General features: G+C 44.6%; 1 protein-coding gene across 1 annotated transcript in view; it reads left to right on the top strand.

Annotated features, from left to right (window-relative positions):
- LOC144494770 (phospholipid-transporting ATPase ABCA1-like) overlaps positions 1-26,544 on the top strand; it is a 159,262-nt gene that overhangs the window by 122,892 nt on the left and 9,826 nt on the right. Inside the window, exons 30-45 of the mRNA XM_078214083.1 lie at positions 2,822-2,920; positions 3,376-3,565; positions 4,916-5,010; positions 5,199-5,231; positions 6,255-6,360; positions 8,210-8,284; positions 9,356-9,525; positions 10,069-10,246; positions 15,455-15,570; positions 16,497-16,641; positions 17,233-17,356; positions 18,786-18,915; positions 20,062-20,182; positions 20,289-20,351; positions 23,349-23,455; positions 25,834-25,975. Of these exons, the coding sequence (XP_078070209.1) occupies positions 2,822-2,920; positions 3,376-3,565; positions 4,916-5,010; positions 5,199-5,231; positions 6,255-6,360; positions 8,210-8,284; positions 9,356-9,525; positions 10,069-10,246; positions 15,455-15,570; positions 16,497-16,641; positions 17,233-17,356; positions 18,786-18,915; positions 20,062-20,182; positions 20,289-20,351; positions 23,349-23,455; positions 25,834-25,975 (1,894 nt within the window). The remainder of the gene's footprint in view (positions 1-2,821; positions 2,921-3,375; positions 3,566-4,915; positions 5,011-5,198; positions 5,232-6,254; positions 6,361-8,209; positions 8,285-9,355; positions 9,526-10,068; positions 10,247-15,454; positions 15,571-16,496; positions 16,642-17,232; positions 17,357-18,785; positions 18,916-20,061; positions 20,183-20,288; positions 20,352-23,348; positions 23,456-25,833; positions 25,976-26,544) is intronic.

Genomic DNA, 26,544 nt, shown 5'->3' with positions numbered 1-26,544 from the left:
TAGAGTTTGCACATTCTCCCCATGTATGCATGGGTTTTCTCTGGGTGCTCCGGTTTCCTCCCACAGTCCAAAGATGTGCAGGTTAGGTGGATTGGCCGTGTTAAATTTACTCTTAGCGTCAGGGGATTAGCAGGGTAAATATGAGGGGTTACAGGGATAGGGCCTGGGTGGGACTGTGGTCGATGCAGACTCGATGGGCTGAATGGCTTCTTTCTGCACTGTAGAGATTCTGTGATTCTAAATCGAGTTGTCCCAACGTGGTTACTCTTGGACACTTGCTCTTCTTGCCTCCTTGCTGCTGATGTAACTTGAAACGAGAGGTCAAACTTCTAACAAATTACTCCGAACTGTATTGCCTAATCCTACTGAACATGGAAGGGGATATCAGGCTCCCAGGAAAGGGAAGAGTGGGCAGGCGGGTGGGCAGCTTGGACATGAACTTCCTCCACTCTCCCAAATGACATCAAGTTGAGGTCCGGGCTATTTTAATTCCTGGGACTCGTTGACATTCAGCCATCTAGCCGGGTGCCTGAAGTGGGCACCAATCTGGCAAGCTGCAGGAGCATCATGGGTGGTATGGGTAGTTGGTGATGTTTCCTTTTTAATTCATTATTTTATAGGATTAGGCATCACTGGCAAGGTCAACATTTGTTGCACCCCTGCTCCCCGCAGTTGCCCATAAATTGAGTGAATTGCTCAGTCGTTACAGAGGGTAGTTAAGAGTCAACCACATTCCTGTGGGTCTGGCTAGGTAAGGACAGCAGATTTCCTTCCCTAAAAGGGTATTAGTGAACCAGTTTTTTCGACAATCAATTATAGTTTCATGGTCACCATTACTGAGAAGAATTTTCACTTTGTTAACTGCTGGTGGGATTTGAATCCGTGTCGCCAGAGCATTAGCCCAGGCCTATGGATTACTAGTCCAGTGACATTACTGCTATGCCACCACCTTCCCCAGAGAAGTCGGGGGTATTCCCAGGATAGTAGAGGCCCAGGCTTTCCTTGTGAGGTCTAAGGAAACATGAGAGTAAAGATGAGTTTACATTTCAACGCTTTTAGCTAGTCTGCTTCTTGCTCGACAGGTTTCACTGAGCGGGTTATTTACGGGAGGATCTCAAGTCAGTCAGCGGTTAAAGTGCAACCCTAATGGCCTCAAAACACCCTAAATTTGCATGTATCATGAGAAAGAAGTCATAGCTGCCACAAAGAAACAGAAATCCGAGTTAAAATGGCAATGGGCTGAAATGTTTCAGGAAAGGGGGCTTTTGTTACAGGTGATAGGCAGGCACACCAGATGCATCTCCAGTTGTGTGCTTGTCAACTGGCCCTCCTGCTAATCAGACATGGTCATGCATACACTCGCCACGATAGCCATGGTGTTAGGGACTAGATCCAAAAGTCCAAAGTATATTATGAAGTTAGCCTAGACCCCAACCTTTACTTTTGATTTTGGCATGAGTGTGAGCATAAGATGTTTTGCGCCAGGTGTGATTCAAGTGACCCACTAGGAAGCTTTTATCAAAACAAACTTTATTTAAGAACATAGTTAGAAAATAACAAAAATAATTAGCATACCTTTTACCAATTAAAATACTTAAACATGATACAGTATGATTCTTAACAGCTAGCTATCTCTATTGTTCCAATTTAAGCAATACCCCAAAGACATCAATCCCTTCTTCAATTAGCACCAAGACCAGATATGCTCATGTGGATGCTAGATTTCCAGCCTTTCAACACCTCTGGACAGAGATCCAGACAGCATTTTCCAGAAAAGGATATATCCTCAAACTTTAGAGAAATGAACCTACTCTGGCAGATCCCAGTCTCCAGGCTTAACAGACTCAGAGCTAATTCTTCCTTCCATAGCTCCCAGAAAGCAACTGAGCTTGATTTGTCCATGTAAGCCCAGCTCTACCCAGTCACTCAATTCCCTTGTCACTTAATAAAATCAAGTCCTGCTCTACAAAACCCCAGGGGAAAGCACTAAAAACAGCAGAACAACATTAGTCCAGATTAGAACAAAGATTCCAGCAATTAGGAGCAATTCATAGAATCCCTACAGTGCAGAAGGAGGCCATTTGGCCCATCGAGACCGCATCGACCACAATCCTACCCAGCCCTTATCCCCATAACCCCATGTATTTATCCTGCTAATTTCCCTGACACTAAGGGTCAATTTATCATGGCCAATCAGCTCAACCCGCACATCTTTGGAGTGTGGGAGGGAACTGGAGCATCCGGAGGAAACCCATGCAGACACAGAAGGAACATGCAAACTCCACACAGACAGTGACCCAAGCTGGGAATTGAACCCGGGTCCCTGATGCTCTGAGGCAGCAGTGCTAACCACTGTGCCACTGTGCCGCCCAATTATGCTGATGCAGTAACAATACAGGACTGCCGGATACAGGCAAAATGGCATCAACAATAACATGAACTACTAAGGCAGATCCTGCACAAGAAACAGGACCCCAATATATTTCTTAAAGGCACAGTATCATCACAATGGGAACATTTCCCTCCTGTGCAATCATGATACTGATCCGTGCATGTTTGAAATCAAAGACCTAGCCAATCAAACGGAACAAGAATTGTCATGATAAAATACATAAAAAGGATAAAGGTAGATTTTGATGATCCAGGCTAAGATTTTATGGCCCCGTCGCAGAAGATTCAACAGCCTAGCCAAATGTCCATTGACATTCGATGGGACTGGATGATCCTGGCGACAGGCGGGGCCGTAAAATCCCATTAACTGTGTCCACTGCTGGTACAACTTAACTGAGACCATTAATCTTCCTGTCTAATCTGTTCACAGCAATGATGCCCCAGGAGATGAACACACAGAAAGACTGCTCGACTCTCTGGTTAGTAAACCAGGATTTGGCACTCGGTGTATGAAAGGAGACCCAATCCTGTAAGTATATTGCCGAATTTTTTCTTAATATAACCGTAATGCTCACGTTTGATTTTATGTGGAGGAAGAATCTACAAAGAATGCCAATTTGGTTTTGATTCAATTATTGAAGGTCATGTTTTGCAACCATTGTTAATTAATTAACAAACCACAATGGTTCATGGTCACCATTAGACTTTTCAAATACAATTTATTGAATTAAATTCATTGAATTCAAATTTAACCATCTGCCGTGGTGGGATTCGAACCCCTGTCCCCAGAGCATTACACCTGGGTCTCTGGACTACTAGTCCAGTGACAATACCATGATGCCACTGCCTCCCCTATATTGCCCACAATAAAATCATTGATGTCAAAATAGTGCAAACACATGGGGTTAAAATTGAGTTATGTGCTTGAAGAAGGTTTGGCACGAAAATAAATGGCTTGTCTCTTGTGGCTTGTGCTCATTTTAGGAATCGACCCTGTGAGTTTACAGATGACGAATGGATGACCCCTTCTGTTTCGGATTCTATAATGGACGTCCTTCGCAATGGAAATTGGACGATGGATAATCCGTCCCCGTCCTGTCGGTGCAGCGATAACTCTATAAAGAAGATGCTCCCTGACTGTCCTGCAGCTGCTGGTGGACTTCCTCCTCCTCAGGTCCGAGAACGAGCCATTTTATTTACAATGTTGTAATGGCCAAATACACGTGAGGTGCTTTTAGAACCGTTGTAACGTAAAGGTCAATGCATCCCGCACTTCCAACTGAATCGAAACATGGCTTGCATAAATGACATGTCTGCGAATGAGGAATCTCCAGTATTCAGCTAATTTTTATCTATTGTGCTCTCATTGTGATATCACTAGGTCAGGCAAGAATGCACGTTTTAGAGTAACATAAATGACAGGAGGGGCATTTTGGTGAGAAAAACCTCTCACTAGAAAGATCAAAGTCTTCATCTGAAGCTGCATAAGTACCATGGCACGTTTTGTACCAATTGTACCAAAAGACTTGCTCTACTGGCTGCAATCATTCGATTTGATTTATTATTGTCACATGTATTAACATACAGTGAAAAGTATTGTTTCCTGTGCGCTGTACAGACAAAGCATACCATTCATAGAGAAGGGAAGGAGAGAGTGCAGAATGTAGTGTGATAGTCACAGCGAGGGTGTAGAGAAAGATCAACTTAGTGTGAGGTAAGTCCATTCAAAAGTCTGATGACAGCAGGGAAGAAGCTATTCTTGAGTTGGTTGGTGTGTGACCTTGATGTAACTGTCATCTTGATTTCACCCCAGCATTGTCCAATCTGGTGTGTAACTCACACCCCCAGGTTCACACCTATGCGATGGTTCGTCTGTCTTGCATTTTATGTGATTCCAGCCACACGTAATTGGATGGAAGTTACTGCACTGTTGGAAATGCCATCTTTTGGATGAGGTGTTAAACAGAGGTGGATGTAAAATACCCCATGGCACTATTTCAAAGACCAGTGGTGCCCTGACCAATGTTAATTCCTCAATCAACATCACAAAAATATATATAGTGTGGCCATTAAGATATTGCCGTTTGTCGGAGCTTGATGTGTTCAAATTCCCATATTTCCAACATTACAGCAGTAGCTACAGAACCTGAATATTACTTCACAAAAGAGATATGGGTGGAATTTTCCTGTCCTGTCCACCATGGGAATTGTAGTGAGTTGGACAGGATCATGCAAATATCTGTTGATCTCAGGCAGGATTTTCCGGTCTTGGGGCAAGCGTGGTGTGAAAATCCTGCCATGCTGTCAAAGCTTTTCATTTTGGACTCATCAGAATCACAATACCAAATTTTGAAGGGAACAACATTGTTGTTTACTTGACAAGTAACTTTTTAACATTAGCATCGGGGTTTTAGTTATCTTTAAAATTAAGGCAAAGACGAATAAACATAATGCCCTAAATACAGCAGGCATGAAATTTGGAATCATTGCAAAGATCACTTATTTTTCTTCCCTCCCTTTCTAGATTAAACTGGACTCTACAGACATTCTGCAGAATCTGTCGGGCAGTAATGTGTCAGATTACCTTGTGAAAACCTATGCACAAATCATTGGGAGAAGGTAACCTGAAAATCACTTAAAATTGGATTGTTGTCACTAATGTTATCTAGTGGTGAAACGGGTTACACGCGATAAGGCAAAAAGCAATTGCAACTGGGCTTTCGACTGAAAAGTGTTTCTCAGTTAATTTGTGTTTGCCATCACATGCCAAGTCTTCTCAATTCTTCATTCTGGTTTGTTTTTAACAGCTTAAAGAACAAAATGTGGGTGAATGAGTTCAGGTAGGTTAATACCTAATAAAATGTTCTGCCTCTAGATTGGTACTGTTTTCAGAATGGTTTTGGGGGAGTAAAGCAAATTGTGTTCTGCTGAAGCGACTGTGCAGCAGAATCATTGTTGAACTTGCATGATATCCTTTTCATAGAACCATGGAATCCCACAGTGCAGAAGGAGGCCATTCGGCCCATCGAGTCTGCACTGACCACAATTCCACCCTATCCCCTTAGCCCCACGTATTTACCCTGCTAGTGCCCCTGACACTAAGTGATAATTTAGCATGGCCAATTAACATGACCTGCACATCTTTTTGGACTGTGGGAGAAAACCCGGAGGAAACCCTTTTGTCACTTGGTTGTCGCTCCTTCTAAAGCCATATTGTCCAAAAGCCTTGGGTGCCTTGGAATTGTCAGCTATATTTATGAAATACTATAGTTAGTCTTCACTCTTTCCAGGTTATTCTTTACTGGCCTTGTTGTTGTTCTTGCCAGGTATCATTGCTTTACTTCCTGTGGCAATTCTATGATGTCTTTGGATCATCTTGTTAGCAAATTGCCCAAGAAACATGTACGATGGCAATAACGTTTGAGGCGGCGAGCTACCATTATTACCAAAAATCCATTTTATTTTGATAGTCATCCTCATTCTTCAATTTTCCTCAAGTCAGACAATGGCCTTCAATTGGGGACAAAATACTGTAAGTCACAGAAAATGCTGGAAGTACTCAGTCAATCTGGAAAAATCTGCAGACAGAGAAAAACAGAGTTAACTTTTCCGGTTAATGACCTGCCATCAGAACCTGCGAGAACATAGAATCCCTACATGCAGAAGGAGGCCATTCAGCCCATTGAGTCAGCCATCTAGATTACTGGCCCAGTGGCGTTACTGCTGCACCATCATCTCCCCAGAGTACATTTGAGGATCATTGGGGTCTCAGTGTAGCATGTTGTTCCTACAACCTGTTCTGACCAAGACATTTCCACTTCAATAGGTAGAGAACCAGCCACTGATTTGTTCTTGTCCCCTAGGTATGGGGGATTTTCGCTGGGCGGGAAAAGCTCTGAGTTACTGCCGCCACGAGAAGAAGTCACTCAAGCCATACTGCAGTTAAAGAAGACTCTTGCATTGACACAGGTCAGTAGTGGATTTTTATTACAGTCAGATATCTTATGGTATAATTTTGAACAGTTTGCAGCAAAATAATAGCATAACAAAACCTTTTGATCAGCACAAACCAGTCTTACAAATAGTAGTTGTGAGATAAGTTATTCCCATTCTTTAGTCCTCCAGAACATGCACATCTGCAACCTAGCAGTCTGCTCCCAGGTCTTCAGCTGTAGTCCTTTCGACAGCTCAAGGAGACATCAGGATTAATTCGCCATCATGGTGGCACAGTGGTTAACACTACTGCCTCATAGTGCCAGAGACCTAGGTTCAATTCCCAGCTTGGGTCACTGTGTGGAGTTTGCATGTTCTCCCCGTGTCTGCGTGGGTTTCCTCTGGGTGATCTGGTTTCCAACCACAGTCCAAAAGACGTGTTGGTTAGGTGCATTCGCCATGCTAAATTCTCCCTCAGTGTACCCGAACAGGTGCCGGAGTGTGGCGCCTAGGGGATTTTCACAGTAACTTCATTGCAGTGTTGATATATGCCTACTTGTGACGCTAATAAATAAAGCTTAAAAAAAAAGATCCGTCTGGCTGCATGGGGGCACCAGTGTCTCTTTCCCTTCTACACCATGCAACTCAGATCAGAAACCGAGAAGAGAACTGAACCGTGTGGTGGCATTGAGTGCTAATGATGTACAGCTCAATCACAGGCAACAAACTGCATGGACCAAATGCAATGCTTTCCTTCATTCTCAGGATCTGGGCATCATTTGCAAGGCCAGCAGTCATTGCACATCCCTGGTTTCTCTGGGAATATTTAATGCAAAGAGCACTTTGCTCATTCAAGGGGACAATCCGCCACTCAGCATATCAAGAATGATCAAAAATTCCAACCTAGCCAATGATGCCCATATCCCGATTAAAGTTAAAAATAACTGGGACACTGGTTGCTTTGGTTTGCTTCATGGCAAAATATCTCTGCACCTTTGTCCTAACTCCTGTAGCGCCACCTCCCAAAATGCACATACTCTACCATCTAGGGGGCGGCACGGTGGCACATTGGTTAGCACTGCTGCCTCACAGCGCCAGGGATCCAGATTCGATTCCCGGATTGGGTCACTGTCTGTGTGGAGTTTGCATATTCACCCCGTGTCTGCGTGGGTTTCCTCCGGGTTCTCCGGTTTCCTCCCACAGTCCAAAGATGTGTGGGTTAGGTGGATTGGCCATGCTAAATTGCCCCTTAGTGTCAGGGGAACTAGCGGGGTAATTCCTGGGGTGATGGGGATAGGGTTTGGGTGGGATTGTGGTCGGTGCCTGTTCGATGGTCTGAATAGCCTCCTTCTGCACTGTAGGATTCTATGATTCTATGACTTGGATATCCAACTTAGAGTATTCTCAGAACCCAGATACTGATCAGTCTTTGTGTCTGGGATTCACAGCATTATTCAGTGGAGGTGGTTCACCAATGGCTTCCAGCGGGATCATCCAGTCCTGCCGATGTCTGCAGTGTTTTCCATTCCCCACCGCCAGGGAATGCACCATGGGGCACCGGAGGGAAGGGTTGGAAAATCCTGCCGAGAGTCTTCTTTTCTTAAAGTTTATTAGTTACAAGTAAAGTTTACATTAACACTGAGATTAATTTACTGTGAAACTCCCCTAGTCGCCCGAACCACTGTGCCAGCGCACCACCCTTGTGGTGCCCCCTGGAGTCGCTTACTCATGTCTTACATTAGCTGATCCGTGCAATCCATCTTACGAATGAATCAGTGTGATTTGATGAGCTGCCATTTACTCCTGCAGCCTACTGAAGAGTGAATCTGCCTGAAGTTATTTGCACAGTTAAGACGGATTAAACATTGTACTCTTCATCTTCCAGGGCAGTGCCTCGGACCGATTTATGAGCCAGCTTCCGAAGTTTATGTCCGGATTGGACACAAAAGATAATGTGAAGGTAAGACTTGACCTGTTAAGAGGGACCAGCATTTCTTCCAGTCAAGCGTTTTAGAATCCCAGTGCTCCTTCCCAAATCTAATAATTCTTTGCTTTTGAATGTAAAAATAGAGAACAATTTACTATTTTACTTTAATTGGATGTGTGCTCATGGCAGTGTGACCCTTTTACGTTTTACAACCAACTTCGGTGCCCATTTTCACTGTAGCACAGCTTGGTGGAGACTAAAGTGTGACTCTACTCTGCACCAATAATCCTAACTAATAAGTCTGCGGAGGCCAAAGACCCTTCACCAAAATCCCTTTATTTGCAAGTCTAACAGCAGTACACAGAGTGCTATCAGTCAGCAGTGTACCTTCGGGAGTGCCAGAGGAACTGACGCTCCCAGTTAAGTGCAAGGCAAGGACTCCCTGATTGACCCATCAATTGGATCCGTAATCAGGGAGTTCATATTCCAACAGGCCAACCTCAATGGCCTGATTGAAGTCATTACACTAACTGAACCATCTCTACTATGCAATGTGTTTGCCACACAGTTAATAGCTGAGAATGCCAGCCTAGATCATCAGGAATTTGGACCAGGTGGATAGGGAGGAACTGTTGCCGCGAGCAGGAGAGTTCCTAACCAGGGAGCACATCTTCAAATTAATTGCCAAAACAGCCAGTAGGGGAGATGAGGTGAACCTTTGTAACACAACAAATTGTTGTGCATGCACAATCGGAAAGGGAGTTTGAAGCAGATTTAGTCATCGAATCACAGAATCCCTACAGTGCAGAAGGAGGCCATTCGGCCCATCGAGTCTGCACCAACCACAACCCCCCCTAGGCCCTATCCCCATAACCCCATGCATTACCCTAGCTAGTCCCCCTGACACTAAGAGGCAATTTAGCATTGCCAATCCACCTAACCCACACATCTTTGGAGTGTGGGTGGAAACCGGAGCACCTGGAGGAAACTCACTGTGCCAACCCTTGTGCCACTGTGCTGTCCTTACCATTTATACCAGAGTTACAGCGAGCCCATATCATCAATGGTGACGTTTCACACTATCCATTTGGTTTTGCAATTTAGATCTGGTTCAACAACAAAGGTTGGCATGCCATCGGTGCCTTCTTGAATGTCATGAACAACGCCATTCTGCGCACTCATTTAGCAGAAGGTGAAGATCCGAGTATGTATGGAATTACCGCCATCAATCACCCGCTCAATCTGACCAAAGAGCAGATCTCTGAGGTGGCCCTGTAAGTATTTGCTTCTTGTTTCTCTCACTGCAAGCTATTTTTCTTAAAAAAAAGTTTATTTATTAGTCACAAGTAAGGCTTACATTAACATTGCAATGAAGTTACTGTGAAATTCCTCTCGTCGCCACACTCTGGCACCTGTTCGGGTCAATGCACCTAACCACCACATCTTTTAGACTGTGGGAGGAAACCGGAGCACCTGGAGGAAACCCACACAAACATGGGGAGAACGTGCAGACTCCACACAGACAGTGACCCATGCCGGGAATCGAACCCGGGTCCCTGGCGCGGTGAGGCAGCAGTGCTAACCACTGTGCCAAAAGGGTGCCTTCAGTTTTTTTGAACCAGCTTCTTGTAGTGGCTGCCCCACATCCCCCTTACGCAGGAAGCCCTCCTTTGTTTCTTATCATAGAATCCCTACATTGCAGAAGGAGGCCATTCGGCCCAATACAATCCCACCCAGGCTCTATTCCCTTGACACTTCAACAGAACGGTCTGATTATCTGTTTTTTTTAAATGATCCTGAATTTGTTTACGTTGCAGGATGACCACCTCAGTGGATGTTTTGGTTTCGATCTGCGTGATCTTTGCCATGTCTTTTGTCCCGGCCAGCTTTGTCGTCTTCCTAATTCAGGAACGAGTCACCAAAGCCAAACACATGCAGTTCATCAGCGGGGTCAAACCGGGAGTCTACTGGCTAACTAACTACGTGTGGGATATGGTAAGTAAGAACCTTCATCATGAAATGCTTCGAATTAGTACCGATGGCCAAGTGGTATTATCGCTAGCCTATTAATCCAAAAACTCAGCTGGTGTTCTGGGGACCTGGGTTTGAATCCCACCATGGCAGAATTTGAATTCAATAAAAAAAAATCTGGAATTAAGATTCTACCGATGACCATGAAACCATTGTCGATTGTTGGGAAAACCCATCTGGTTCACTAATGTCCTTTCGGGACGGAAATCTGCCTTCCTTACACGGTCTGGCCTACATGTGACTCCAGAGCCAGAGCAATGTGGTTTACTCTGAAATGGCCTAGTGAGCCACTCAGTTTCAAGGACAACAAGGGATGGGCAATAAATGCTGGCCAACCAGCGACGTCCGTGTCCTACGAATGAATAAAAAAAACAATGAATTAACTTTTTCAAAGGGCTAGTATTGCCATAGAAATCATAGAAACCCTACAGTGCAGAAACAGGCCATTCGGCCCATCGAGTCTGCACCGACCACAATCCCACCCAGCCCCTACCCCCATATCCCTGCTAATCCCTCTAACCTACACATCCCAGGACACCAAGGGGCAACTTCCAGCACAGCCAATCAACCTAACCCGCACATCTTTGGACTGTGGGAGGAAACCGGAGCACCCGGAGGAAACCCACGCAGACACGAGGAGAATGTGCAAACTCCACACAGCCATAGTGGGCTGAATGGCCCCCTTCTGTACTGCATGTTTTTATGAGGTTTCAGTGGTGGTGAATTTCCTGCTGCGGTTCTTCTTGGTTGATGGAAAGCCTGCGTTAGACTTTGCCCTGCTTGTCCAGAGAACAAAAGAACCAGGAGCTGGAGGAGGCAGTTCAGCCCCTTGCGCCTGCTCTGCCATTCAATGCAATCATGGCTGATCTCATCTCAACCTCACCTCCACCTTCCTTGTCTGTTCCTCATAACCTTTCAAACCATTACTAATTAAAAATCTGTCTATCTCCTCCTTAAATTTACTCAATATCCCGGCATCCATCGCACTCTGGGGCGGTGAATTTCACAGAGTCACGACCCTTCGAGAGAAGCAGTTTCTCCTCTTCCCTGTTTTAGATCGACTGCTACCCTTTATTCTAAAACTGTGACCTCTCATTCTAGATTGCCCCGCAAGAGGAAACATCCACTCAATGTCAATTTGGGTGTGCAAGCAGTCATAAACCCACTCACCCCCCCCACCACCCCCCCACTCCCCCCTCCCCTCCCCCCCCCCCCCCCCCCAACACCCCCACTCCCCAGCAATTCTGCCCCTTAATTTGAAGAAGAAATCGCGGCCCCACATATCTTCCTCCATTGTACCAGTGTTGATGAAAAAAAATAGTGTGGAACCTACTTTGTACTCATCACTGACAGTGTCCCAGAGAAATATAGGGCTTTGTTCTTGAGGGTTTAAAAAAAAAACTCATCTATATTATGAGGATGAATAGTTAATCCACCAGAGAATTGATATTACTCATGAGAAAAATAATACCTGGCAATCTTTGTGTCCCAGAATCTGCTCATGAAGTTCTTTCTGGAGAAAGGAACAAACTGTTCAAAAAAAGATGATGTACCCTCTGTTCCTTCATTCATCAGCACTCGCAGTTCTTTCACATTTATGAATGAATTACGATGTGTTTGCCTATGTTTGGCAAAGGTGTCTTTAACTTCTCAGAGGTCAGAGAGAGCCGTCATCGAAACCCTGCCTTGTAACCAGTCCAATACTCTCCAGGTTAATGCTGACCTGCTACTCTTTGCTCTCCTCAGCTGACTGCCAAAGCTAGTGTATTTACACAGTGTGCTGGTGCCCTCTAATGTTGGGCGTCAAGTACTGTAAGAATGCAGACTCCTGAGGAACAGTGACATTTTATGAACCAACCCGTTAGATCATGAACCACAGAGAAAGGATCACTATTCGTGGGTTATTATTTGTGATTATACTGGAATCACGCTCGTGAATATTTCCTCTGTTTCATATTTTGAGAAGAATTCTAACATGTTCTATGGGAAGGAGTTTATAATTTGATTTTGATTTGATTTATTATTGTCACATGTATTAACATACAGTGAAAAGTATTGTTTTTTGTGCGCTGTACAGACAAAGCATTCTGTTCATAGAGAAGGAAAGGAGAGAGTGCAGAATGTAATGTTATAGTCATAGCTAGGGTGTAGAGAAAGATCAACTTAATGCAAGGTAAGTCCATTCAAAAGTCTGATGGCAGCAGGGGAGAAGCTGTTCTTGAGTCGGTTGGTACGTGACCTCAGACTTTTGTATCCTTTTCCCAACAGAAGAAGGTGGAAGAGAGAATGTCCAGGGTGTGTGGGGTCCTTAATTATGCTGGCTGCTTTGCTGAGGCAGCGGGAAGTGTAGACAGAGTCAATGGATGGGAGGCTGGTTTGCACGATGGACTGGGCTTCATTCGCGACTCTTTGCAGTTTCTTGCAATCTTGGGCAGAGCAGGAGCCATACCAAGCTGTGATACAACCAGAAAGAATGCTTTCTATGGTGTATCTGTAAAAGATGGCGAGAGTCATAGCTGACGTGCCAAATTTCTTTCGTCTTCTGAGAAAGTAGAAGGAAGCTGCCATACCATACACACTATGGTGTGTGGGCTTTCTTAACACCAGTGTCGGCATGGGGGGACCAGGACAGGTTATTGGTGATCTGGACACCTAAAACCTTGAAGCTCTCGACCATTTCTGCTTCATCCCCATTGATGTAGAAAGGGACATGCTCTCCACTACGCTTCCTGAAGTCGATAACTATCTCCTTTGTTTTGTTGACATTGAGGGAGAGATTATTATCATTGCATTAGTTCACCAGATTCTCTACCTCTTTCCTGTACTCTGTCTCGTCATTGTTTGAGATCTGACCCACTATGGTGGTGTCATCAGCAAACTTGAAAATCAACTGGAAGCACTGAATAACAGAGTACAGAATTTGTTACATCCACCAACCAGAGGAATTCTAACTCCGAAGTCTGGATCAGTTGAGGTATTAGACTCATGTACCTGAGCAAAGAGATAGGATTCATTCTGACTTTCATTCTCAGGAAAGTTAGAGAAAGTAGTGGAGGCCTTTTTAAGTTTTGGCTATCACAGACCACATCCTTCAACAATATCTAGGATAACAAACGCAATTCGACTGGCACATTTGCAATGGTTGATCTCAGGCCTGCTTGTTGTCATCTCCCAGGAATAGGGTTGAATTCTTAGATGTTTATTACAGATGTCCATAAACAATCCAAAGTTTGTGACACTAGGGCCAGATTTCTCCAACTTTTATGTGGCGGCAGACATTCTTGAGTTGTGATGAAGGATTTCATTGTGACTCTGTTTTTGAGGTTTGCTCAGAATTTATCAAAATTGATACGTTGTAATATTGATTTTTAAAAATCAGAACATCATATTCTAATTATTTCATGGGATGTGCCAGCGTATGTTGCTCAACCTTAGTTGTCCTTGAGAAAGTACAGTGAGCTGCCTTCTTGAACTGCTGCAGTCCCTCTGTTGCAGGTACACCCTCAGTGCTGTAAAGAATTTGACCCCGTATTAGTGAAGGAATCGTAATTTAGTTAAAGTCAGGATGGTGTGTGACTTGGAGGGGAACTTGCACGTGCTGGTGTCCCCATGAAACTGCTGTCCTTGTCTGTCTAGGTGTAGAGATCAAGGGTTTAGGAGGCGTTTTTGAAGAAGACTTAGTGAATTGCTGCAGTGTATTCTGTAGATGGTACACAATACTGCCACGATGGCGGAGGGAGTGGATGTTGAAGATGGTGAATAGGATGTCAATCAAGTGAACTGCTTTGTTCTGGATAGTGCCGAGCTGCTTGAATGTTGCTGAAGCTGCACTCATTCTGTTAAATTTAGAGTATTCCCTCAAACTCCTGGTTTGTGCTTTGTAGACAGTGGACAGGCTTTGGGGAGTCAGGTGGTGAGTTAGTCCCCTCGGAATTCCCAGCCCCTCACTTGCATTTGTAGTCACAGTATTTTTATAAATGGTCTAGTTCAATTTCTGTTCAATGGTAAACCCCAGGATGTTGATAGTTGGGGATTCAGTGATGGTAATGCCATTGAATGTCAAGGGCGATGGTTAGATCCTCTCTTGTTGGAGGTGGCCATTTCCTGGCACTTGGGTGTGGCACATATGTTGCTTGCCACTTGTCAGCCCAAGCCTGAATGTTGTCCAGGTCATGCTGCATTTGGACATGGACTGCTTCTGTATCTGAGGAGGTGTGAATGGTGCTGAACATTGTTCAGTCATTAGCAAACATCCTCATTTCTGACCTTATGATGGAGGGAAAGTCATTGATGAAGATGGTTGGGCCTTGGACATTACCCTGAGGAACCCCTGTAATGATGTCCCGGGACTGAGAAGATTGACCGCTATCTTCTATTGTGCTAGCTGTGATGCCAATCAGTGGACGGTTTTCCCTCTGATTCCTATTGACTTCAGTTTTGCTTGGGCTCCTTGATGCCACACTCAGTAAAAATGCCACCTTGGTGTCAATGGCAGTCACTCTCACTTCCTTCTTGAATTCAACTCTTTTGTCCATGTTTGAACCAAGGGTGTAATGAGGTGAGGAGTTGAATGGGCCTTGCAGAACCTAAACTGAGCATTAGTAGGCAGGGTTTACTGTGTAAGTGCTGCATGATAGCACTATTGATGACTCCTTCCGTCAGTTTGTTGATGATCAAGTGGAAACTGATGGGGGAATTGGACGAATTGCATTTATTCTCCTTTTACCTAGGCAAGTTTCCACACTGCCAGGTAGATGTTGTAGCTGTACTGGAACAGCTTGGTGAAGGACGAACTGGAGAACAAGTTTGAGTACAATTGCCGGGATAATGTCAGGGCTCGTATCCTTTGCAGTATCCGATACTTTAGCTGTTTCTTGATATTATGGAGTGAATCGAATTGGTTGAAGATTGGCATCTGTGCTGCTGGGAACCTCTGGAGGAGGCCCAGGTGGATCACCCCTTTGGCACTTCTGGCTGAAGATGGCTGCAAATACATCAGCGTTTTGCACTTCTGTACAATGAGCAAAAGACACAGAATTTAAAGGGAAAAAGCCCAATTATTCAGAGAGAACCCATAAAACTAAATTGTAGCCAACAAAACATTTTATTTGTCATGAACCTGTTGATAAAACATGACTGTTAATCACAAATTTTGGTCTTGTTTTCTTGCAGTGTAACTATGTGGTGCCTGCCACCCTGGTCATTCTCATTTTTGTCTGTTTCCAACAAAAATCCTACGTGTCTTCCTCAAATCTGCCCGTGCTGGCCTTGCTTCTTTTCCTCTATGGGTAAGTCAGTAAATTGTTTGTTGCTCTGCTTATTCTCAGTAGTTATTGTTTGGAATGGATGGAACCAAAATGCCATCTAGCTCAGTGGTAAAAAAAAAAGGGCGGCATGGACAAGTTGGGCCGAAGGGCCTGTTTTCATGCTGTAAACCTCTATGACTCTTGCCTACAGCAAAGACCCAGAAACAGGATTGGGATCATTAATAAGCTAATGATGATATTGGCTGAAGAATAAATGTTGGCCTTGAAACCAAAGAGCTAACTGCTCTTCTTTCGATAATGCCGTGAAAGATGGCATCATCTACCCAAAAGGCTTCCTTCGGTACTGCACTAAAATATTAATCTAGGTGTTGTGTTTGAGTATCATAGAATCATAGAATCCCTACAGTGCAGAAGGAGGCCATTTGCCCCATCAATGTCTGCACCGACCACAATCATTCCCATAACCCCACATATTTACCCTGCTAATCCTCTGACATTAGGGTCAATTTAGCATACTCAATCAACCTAACCCACACACTTTTGGTATCTTCAAGGAGGATTGAACCCACCTCCGTAGAAGCAGGCAGAGGCAAGATAATGCGGTCCTCTTTGTGCAGCACAGTGATTACCACTGCTGCCTCACAGCACCAGGGACCCGGGTTCAATTCCGGCCTTGGGTGACTATGTGGAATTTGCACATTCTCCCCGTGTCTGCGTGGGTTTCTTCCGGGTGCACGCCACGTTGATTGTCCAGGCTAAATTGACCCTTAGTGTCAGGGGGATTAGTAGGATGGGGTTACGGGGATAGGGCCTGGGTGGGATTGTTGTTGGTGCAGACTCGATGGGCCGAATAGCCTCCTTCCGCACTGTAGGATTCTATAAATATGATTCTATGATTAGCTAATTCCCCCGTACGTTTGTAACACGAGCTCCTTATCTCTTTGCAGGTGGTCCATCACCCCTTTGATGTACCCAGCGTCGTTTGTGTTCAGGATCCCCAGCACTGCCTACGTGATACTAACCAGTGTGAACCTGTTCATTGGGATCAATGGCAGCGTGGCAACCTTTGTACTGGAGCTCTTTAGCAACAATGTGAGTGAATGAAATTGGGGCATCAATCACTGGCAAAATGGGACTCTGCCAAGCTACTGACAGAATGCTTTCTCTAAAGAAGAGAATTGGTTGGTCTGATGATCAGAGGAAACATAGCCATTGGCAACAATAAGCCATTTAATGTTTGCAAAAATTGGCTTCAAATCTGAATGAACCTAATGAGATAAGTATCTGGCATTGTGTGCAATGTAAACTATATTCCCAAAAAGATCCATTGGCACTAACAAGTGTTCCCTGTATGACAGCATAGTTTATCACCTGCTCAAGGTTAATATAATATATTTATATTTGACTTGATTTATTATTGTCATATGTATTAATATAAAGTGAAAAGTATTGCTTCTTGCACGCTATACAGACAGAGCATACCATTCATAGAGTAGGAAAGAAGAGTGCAGAATGCAATGTTACAGTCATAACTAAGGTGTAGAGAAAGCCAGGTGCAACCTGACCTCCTTCTGTCCCAAGGTTATGATGTTCTGGTACAGCGAATTGAAACGGTAACAACTTGCTGAATTTAAACTTTTGTTCTTTGTATCTGTAAACGGGTTCTCTTTTGTTTTGTTGCAGAAACTGAACAGAATTAATGAGGTCCTGAAATCTGTGTTCCTGATCTTCCCTCACTTCTGTTTAGGCCGTGGCTTGATCGACATGGTGAAAAATCAGGCCATGGCAGACGCCTTAGAACGATTTGGTGCGTAATAGTTACAGACTTGTCATTTTACCATTGAATTCCGGGTCCGCTGAACTTTGAGGGGGGAAAAACTGCCTCAAAATGTGGCCTTTGCACTAAACATGTTTAATTTTGGTCCAGTGTTTTTGAAGACCAAAATATTTTAGGAGCAGATGTAAGTGAGGTGATGTAGGGTGATGGGCGTCTGTGTTGCTGAACTTACGGCACAGATGAATGTTGCCCACTTGGGATGATTAATGTCATTCTAATTCTCAGTCACAAGTGTTGTGTTCAAGATCCATTCAAGCTTAGTGGTAAAATCTGGGTGGCATGGACAAGTTGGGCCAAAGGACCTGTTTCCATGCTGTAAACCTCTATGACTCTAAGCCCCATTTTTAACTTGAGGCGGGAGGCATGCAAGTCAAAAAGGATGGCAAAACATTTGGATCACGGCAGCATAAGGTTCTCGAGATTTATATTCCAGTATTATTTCCAGTATTGCAATATTTTCATTCCAAGTTTAAAATGCTAACAGGACTAGTCAGGGTAGATGCAGGGAGGATGTTCCTGATGGTGGGGGAGTCCAGAACCAGGGGTCACAGTCTGAGGATTCGGGATAGACCATTTAGGACAGAGGTGAGGAGAGTGGTGAGCCTGTGGAATTCATTACCACAGGAAGTAGATGATGCCAAAACATTGAATGTATTCCAGAGGATGTAGCACTTGGGATCAAAGGTTATGGGGAGAAAGCAGGATTAGGCTATTGAGTTGGACGATCAGCCATGATCGTGATGAATGGCAGAGTAGGCTCGAAGGGCCAAATGGCCTCCTCCTGCTCCTATCTTCTATGTTTCTATGATTTCACTTGGTTAACAGGCGCTGGAATGGTAACTGTCTGCCGATTGTACTGTGGCTGTTTCAGGTACCTCAGTACCAGCAGGGCATACTCACATATTCTTTAGCAGTGCTGGAAGTTAATTATGCCTAAGTCAGAAAACGTAATGATAGATCTGTCATTTCATGGTGCAATCATTGTCCCAAGTCATGTACAAGAAAACATGTTGCAGAGAAAGACACTGCATCAAAAAGTGTCCAGGTCCAAAGTGGAATCCTCCCCATGTCAGTAATCTCCTCCAGCCCTCCAGCCCGCCTTGTTTTCTGCATTCCTCCAATTCCGGCCTCTTGCACATCCATGATTTTCCTTACTCTATCATTGGTTTTCATCTGTATAGGCCTTCCCTAGCCTCTCTAACTCCTTTAGGAAGTTCTTTAAACGTACGTCTAGGGATAGGCTTTTGCTCAGCTGTCCGAATATTTTTTTACGTGGCTTGCCAATAAATTAGTGCTGTTGTGAAATGCCTTGAGATGTCTTACTGTGTTAGAAATGCTGGGCAAATGCACACTGTTGTTGTCTTGGAGTGCGCTTCATGAGGACTCTCTCCGTTTGTAGGTGAGAATCGTTTTGTCTCGCCGCTTTCCTGGGATCTGGTGGGACGGAACCTGTTCGCTATGGCTGTGGAAGGGGTAGTCTTCTTCTTAATCACTGTCCTGATTCAGTACAGATTCTTCATTAAACCAAGGTAAGTAGTGCCTGAAGCTGACAGGATTCAATGAAGAATGACCACAGGAAGCTCATGTGGAGCATAAGCCCTGACTTAAACCTGTGGGCTGATTAGTCAGTGTCTATGCTGTAAAATTCACAAGTCAGAAAGACTCCTATAACTGTATTTTCTCTTTCAGAGATACTGAATAAACAATGATATTAAAGTTGGAACAGTTACATTTGTTATCAATTAAATCTTGGATCTATGTTACCTTAACATTTAAGCATATTAATCATTGAGTTAAGTTAACACCTTATTGTACAATGCCTTCCCCTCAATGAATTACTATTTGAGTGTAGCCTGTTGTGTCGGGAAATGGGCATTCATCACTTGATCTAAGTTTAAAATAAGCTTCTATCAATACAAAACATATTAGTAAAAAGAAAATAATAGAAATGGAGAACATTTTTTCTCTATCATAGAATCATAGAATCTCTACAGTGCAGAAGGCTTTCGGCCTGTCGAGTCTTACCCAGGCTTACCCAAAAAACCCACATATTTAGCCTGCTAATCCCCTGACCTACATATCTTGGGACACTTAAGGGACAATTTAGCATAGACAATCCACCTAAACTGCACATGGCACAGTGGTTAGCACTGCTGTCTCATAGCACCAGGGACCCGGGTTCGATCCCTGGCTTGGGTCACTGTCTGTGTGGAGTTTGCCCGTTCTCCCCATGTCTGCATGGGTTTCCTCCGGGTGCTCTGGTTTCCTCCCACAGTCTGAAAGACATGCTGGTTAGCTGCATTGACAATGCTAAGTTCTCCCTCAGTGCACCCGAACAGGTGCCAGAGTGTGGTGACTGGGGGATTTTCACAGTAACTTCATTGAAATGTTAATGTATGCCTACTCGTGACACTAATAAATAAACTTTAAACTTCTGTGGACTGTGGGAGGAAACCGGAGCACCCGGAGGAAACCCATGCAGACACGGGGAGAACATACAAACTCCACATAGTGACCCAAGGCTGGAATTGAACCCAGGTCCCTGGCACTATGAGATAGCAGTGCTAACCACTGTGTCACCGTGCCACCCCCCCGTATATCTCCATTTGACTAAAAAATATGACTGCTGTATATTATGGTATGTGGGGTTAATGTATTTTATTTCCTTTGTCTAGACGCACATCGGTAAAACTCCCAGTGCTCACAGATGAAGATGAAGATGTGGCCAAGGAAAGGCAGCGGGTCATGAGTGGTGGCTGTCAGAATGACATCCTGGAACTGAAAAGCCTCACAAAGGTGAGTGCTGACATGTGTACACAACCAATGGAGTGATGATGAATTGACACTCTTGCTATTTTCCTAGATGTGCTGTGTCTTATTAATGAGTGAGCTTCCCTTACAGATTTACAGGATGAAACAAAAGCCTGCGGTGGACAGACTTTGTGTCGGGATCCCTCCGGGAGAGGTAAGGATTTGATTTGATTCGACTTATTATTGGCACATGTATTAGTATACAGTGAAAAGTACACACAATACAGACAAAGCATACCGTACACAGGGAAGGAAAGGAGAGAGTGCAGAATGTAGTGTTACAGTCATAGCTAGGGTGTAGAGAAAGATCAACTTCATATGAGGTAGGTACATTCAAAAGTCTGATGGTAGCAGGGAAGAAACTGTTTTTGAATAAAGTTTTAGATGCATAGGACGAGAGTAATAGAATTAGAAGGTATACTGGGCACAGTTTGTATGAAATCGCCACACTCTGGCGCCATCTTGAGAAATGTAACCATAGCATCATAAAATGACAGCACCAGAGGGAGACCATTCAGCCCTTCGTACCTGTGCTGGTTTTGTGAAAGAGCTTTTCCAATTTAGCCGCAAGTCTTTGCCTTTTGACCTTAGTCCTGAAAATTAGTCCTCTTCTAGTTTCTTTTTTCTTTCATTCATGGGATGTGGGGTTCTTTCGTTGTCTCCATGAATGTCCCTATCTCGAATCTGATTCCACCATCCATTCATGTCATGCATTTCACATCTTAATAACCAGGAGCCCATTGCTGGAACCAATTAAAACATATGGCAAAATCTTGCGGCCGTTTACAGTGGCAGGATCGTACGATCCGACTGATGGTGCACCCCTGCCGGGGATTTCCTGAGGGTGAGAGGGCTTTCAATGGGAAGCCCTGTTGACAACGTGGAGACCAGATGATCCTGCCACCAGCGAGCAGTGCACTGCCTCGTGACACTGCTAAACACGTAACGGAGGGGGAGGAAAATCCTGCCCATAATTCCCTGGAAGCCACTGTGTAAGGAGCCCAAGGGGCAGGGTGATTATCACAAACATAGAAGATAGGAGCAGGAGGAGGCCATTCGAGCCTGCTCCGCCATTCATCACGATCATGGCTGATCGCTCAACTCAATTGCCTAATCCTGCTTTCTGCCCACAACCTTTGATCCCATTCGCTCCCAAGTGCTATATCTAGCTGCCTCTTGAATACATTCAATGTTTTCGCATCAACCACTTCCTGTCAAATGCGAAGTGATGCATTTTGGTAGATCTAATGCAGGGGGGAGCTATACAATAAATGGCAGAACCATCAGGAGTATAGACACACAGAGGGATCTGGTTGTGCAAGTCCACAGATCCTTAAAGGTGGCAGCACAGGTGGAAAAGGTGGTGAAGAAGGCATATGGCATGCTTGCCTTTGTTGTACGGGGCATAGAGTATAAATGTTGGCATATGATGTTGCAGTTATATTGAACGTTGGTTAGGCCACATTTGGAATACTGCGTCCAGTTCTGGTCGCCACACTACCAGAAGGACTTGGAGGCTTTGGAAAGAGTGCAGAAGAGGTTTACCAGGATGTTGCCTGGTATGGAGGGTATTAGCTATGAGGTGAGATTGAGTAAACTAGGGTAGTTCTCCCTGGAAAGACAGAGGTTGAGGGGCGACCTAATAGAAGTTTATAAAATTATGAAGGGCATAGATAGGGTGAAAAGTTGGAAGCTTTTTCCCAGGTCAGAAATGACAAACACAAGGGGTCACAAGGTAAGGGGGGCAAGGTTCAATACAGATATGCGGGGGACGTATTTTACACAGAGGGTGGTGGGGGCCTGGAATGCACTACCAAGCAAGGTGGTTGAGGCAGACACGCTAGGATCATTTAAGACTTGTCTAGATAGCCACATGAACAAACTGGGAATAGAGGGATACAAACGGATGGTCTAGTTAGGAACACATGATCGGCGCAGGCTTGGAGGGCTGAAGGGCCTGTTCCTGTGCTGTATTGTTCTTTGTAATGAATTCCACAGGTTCATAAAATATAAAATATGAAACTCTTGAGTCGAATGCTTTCCAGTTGAGATTCACTGCACAGAGTCTCTAGTGGCCATTATTGTAAATTGAACTAAAATCAAAAGAATAAATAAATGAAGTAAGCTCATGCAATGGAATGAAGAGGCCATTTTGGGAGGGCCATATTTAGGCGGCACGGTGGCACAGTGGTTAGCACTGCTGCCTCACAGCGCCAGGGTCTCGGGTTCGATTCCCGGCTTGGGTCACTGCCTGTGTGGAGTTTACACATTCTCCCCTTGTCTGTGTGGGTTTCCTCCAGGTGCTCCAGTTTCCTCCCACAGTCAGAAAGATGTACGGGTTAGTGGACTGGCCATGCTAAATTGCCCCTCAGTGTCCGAGGGACGAGCAAGGGCTATGGGGATAGGGCCTGGGTGGGATTATGTTTGGTGCAGACTCGATTGGCCATTCATGGCCTCCTTCTGCAGTGTAGGATTCTATGATTATTTTATCCTGACAATATTTTTAACACAAGGTAATTATGAAAGCTCTCTCGCTGGCAGAGAGACCTTTTATGGAAAATGTCCCCATGGGAGTGTCATTATGGATATTTAAGTATCAACTCCCGAAACACCACCACAGAGAAAACGGTAACTCAATTTGGGACATCAGGTACAGGGAAACAAAAAGAAAGCCTTGCATTTATCTCGTGCTTTTTCTGACCTTAACATTTCCCAAAACTCTTCACAGCAGATGAAGTATCTTTTAGTAGAATGGCCACTGATGTAATGTGGGAAACACTGCAGCCAAACTGTGCGTGGAAGGCCTCACAAAGAGCAAAGTGATGGCGACCAGATCATTCATTTTAACACCTTTAGTTTGAGAGATAGTTTTATAACTAGATTGCCTGGGTGTTTGAACTATTGTCTTTTATTTTCTCCTTGGGCAGTGGCAGGGATTTGATTAAGTAGTCAACTCCAAATTGTGGGACATTCCATTAAAAGCTCACGGATTATGTTAGGTGTCAAGAGACGTGATCAAGTTATTCAATGAGTGCCCTTTTCATCTGATCCTCATTCGTTTAGTGGAGGTGATAGCGTGTGTATCATTGCTTTGCTGTTAAGATCCAGAATGCAAGCACATTTTCTGATGCTGGTGTTTCTCCCGCTCCAGTGTTTTGGACTCCTCGGGGTGAACGGTGCTGGGAAAACGACAACCTTCAAGATGTTGACCGGCGATAGTTATGTGACAGGGGGAGAAGCTTTCCTTAATGGCTACAGGTAAGACAGTGTGTGATTCATCATAAGGTGTGCCCTCAAAAACCTAATGTACCACAAAGTAAGTCTTGCATAATATCCATAAACAATTAAAATGGCTGAGTCGTGACTCTACGGGCGGGATTTTACAGCCTCCCTCGTCCCGAAACCATAAAATCCCGCCTGAGGTCAACGGACCTTTCCATGATTCGCTGCTCACCCGCTCCGATTCCTGTGGTGGGTGGAACGGTAAAATTCTGGCCAACCTCACAGTTTGTTAATGGACATGTTTGGCTGCTTTCTCCTTCTCCCATGTCACATCATCCCATTCTCCCATCATCACAACGCTGGTTGATTACCTTGAGGTCAACTGTCACTTTGACCTGGGCGGTTTTACAAACGGATACCCTTCCTCCCACGAACCAACCTCATTTCTCCAGGGCTGGGAACCAGAACACGACTGATTCGGAGTCCCTCCTGCTCTTACCATATGTCAAACCTTCTTACATAGATGGGTAATGATTTCAAGAACTGATTTCTTCTCAAGGAGCTATGCATGACCTCCAATAGCACCGTTCCTGGGTTATCTACATAACGATATTGTCTTCTCAGTGAGCTTTTGCTGGTAGAAGCAAGCACGCAGTGTGAGTAGGGTACTGATGCTTTCTGAAGGAGTAGAAGTGAAAGTTAGCCCCCGCGGTGCTGTGCTGGGATAAAATTATGACCTCCTACTCCGCTGAGGAGACAGCAGTGGGCTTTAATTAAGAGATTGCACTGTGGCATTTCACAGGGTCACACAGATTATCCTCTCAAATATCACCCGTCTTATTGCTGAGCCTCCTTGTCATTTGCATGTGATAGTTAATCAAAAACAAACACTGAAGAAGAATGGATAGCAAGAGATCACAGGTTGTTAAGGAGAAAGTTGTCTCTTCGGTTTTTAGTTGGTCACTTGACACTAACTTAAATAGCAAAGGTGAAATTGAAAAAATAAATTTCTGCCTCCAGCATATTTTACATTCCATTTTTAAAACTTATCTAAAAATCATCTAAAAATTATCTAAGAATCCCAACAGTGTAAGAGAGGCCATTCGGCCTATCAAGTCTGCACCAATTCTCAGATAGAGTATACTACCCCCACCTATCCCTGTTACCCGACATAGTTCCCATGGCTAATCCATCTAACCTACACATCTTGGGACACTAAGGGGTAATTTAGCATGGCCAGTCCACCTAACCTGCACATCTTGGAGTGCGGGAGGAAACCAGACACAGACAGGGGAGAATGTGCAAACTCCACGCAATCACCCAAGGCCGGAATTGAACTCGGGTCCCTGGAGTTGTGTGGCAGCAATGCGCCACCGTGCCGCCCTACATCCTGAGAGGTGTAAAAGGGACCTTCTTTCACTCATTGTTGACCTGATCAAATTTATGATAGAATCCCTACGGTGCAGAAGGAAGTCATTCAGTCCATCAAATCTGCACCAACAACATTCCCACCCAGATCCCATTCCCGTAACCCCACATATTTACTCCGCTAATCTTTCTAACCTACACATCCCGGGACACTAAGGGGCAATTTAGCACGGCCAATCAACCTAACCCGCACATCCTTGGAGTGTGGGAGGAAACTGGAGCACCCGGAGGAAACCCACGCAGACATGGGGAGAACGTGCAAAATCCACACAGACTGTGACCCAAGCCGGGAATCGAACCCAGGTCCCTGGTGCTGTGAGGCAGCATTGCTAACCACTGTGCCACTGTGCCGCCCACCTCTAGATGTTGAATCCTGCTGCAGGCTACTGGAAGGATACTCTGAACTGATTCTCTGTAGAATCTAGCATGAAACTTTGCCTCACATTACAGCTCATGTCAGTACATGTCCAGTTATAATGCATGCAGCCTTTTACTCGAGGATAAGAGATATGAAGGGCTTTTAATTGAACTGTTTAGCCTGGCACACCTCAGATCCTGCAAAAGGTAAACTTGACACCATTATCAAGCAGTGGAATCATAACGTGGACTCATCAGAGGGGAGAACATCAATATTGGTTAGATCATTATATCATAAGACTCCTTTATAGATCACCAGAGTCTTATATTATGGGTGTACTCAGAGGTTGCAGAATTGAAGTATTCTCCCAACTTGTGTCCACCATCTGAATTTTTATAGCATTTAGTTTGAGATCAAAGAGACCAGAGTTTATTTATTGTGAAATAGGAACCTCTATCCATTGAGCTAAATTGCCCCCAATTTAGCTGGAATAACATATTAAGATCCAGAGTGAATCTGGATTTGCAGAAACCATTCATCCCTAGTTCAGTAGGCAGCGTGTAAAAGAAGAGTGGTTTGCAGAGTTTTTACTGAAACAAAATGCTTTGGTTTGGTCTCCCTGCTGCAGTATTCTATCCAACATGCAAGAGGTCCATCAGAACATGGGTTACTGCCCCCAGTTTGATGCCATCAACGAGCTGCTGACCGGACGGGAACATTTGGAGCTGTATGGACTCCTGCGGGGAATTCCTGAAAAAGAGATCTGCAAGGTAAAACTGAGAGCATCAAACCTGTGATCATTCTGGGTGGCATTCTTCCAGCATTCAGCCTTCATGGGAATGTGTGGAAATGCATGTTCCCCTCATTGTATGGCTGGGGGGGGGGGGGGGGGGGGGGTGGAGAATGCTTTCCGTTTCCCCTCTCCTTTCCACCCTTTCTCCTCCGCTCTGTACCTTCCTGTCCTGATGGTACCATCGACATTTTCATTCGTGAGCCCTCGGCAATGAGGTTGGTCACGTATTCAAGCTGTCTGAAGGAAGATGGCAGCTGAGACAATCGTATTACAAAATGTTTACAGCACAGTAGCAGGGTGACAGGCCCGCACTGGTATTTATCCTTCACAAATCCTGTAATGAATTTTTAAAAAGGCTCGAGTTTACAAGAGTAAGAGGTGACTTGATCAAAGCAAAGAACAAAGTACAGCACAGGAACAGGCCCTTCGGCCCACCAAGCCTGCACCAATAATATTGTCCTATCTAGGTCAACAGCCTGTATCCCTTTATTCCCCACCTGTTCATGTGCCTATTCAGATAAGTCTTAAATGTCGCTAATGTGTCTG

This window comes from Mustelus asterias, chromosome 6 (genome assembly GCF_964213995.1).
Source record: "Mustelus asterias chromosome 6, sMusAst1.hap1.1, whole genome shotgun sequence".
Taxonomy (NCBI): domain Eukaryota; kingdom Metazoa; phylum Chordata; class Chondrichthyes; order Carcharhiniformes; family Triakidae; genus Mustelus; species Mustelus asterias.
The sequence above is the reverse complement of the archived record's forward strand: the minus strand, read 5'-3'. Positions and strand labels throughout refer to the sequence as shown.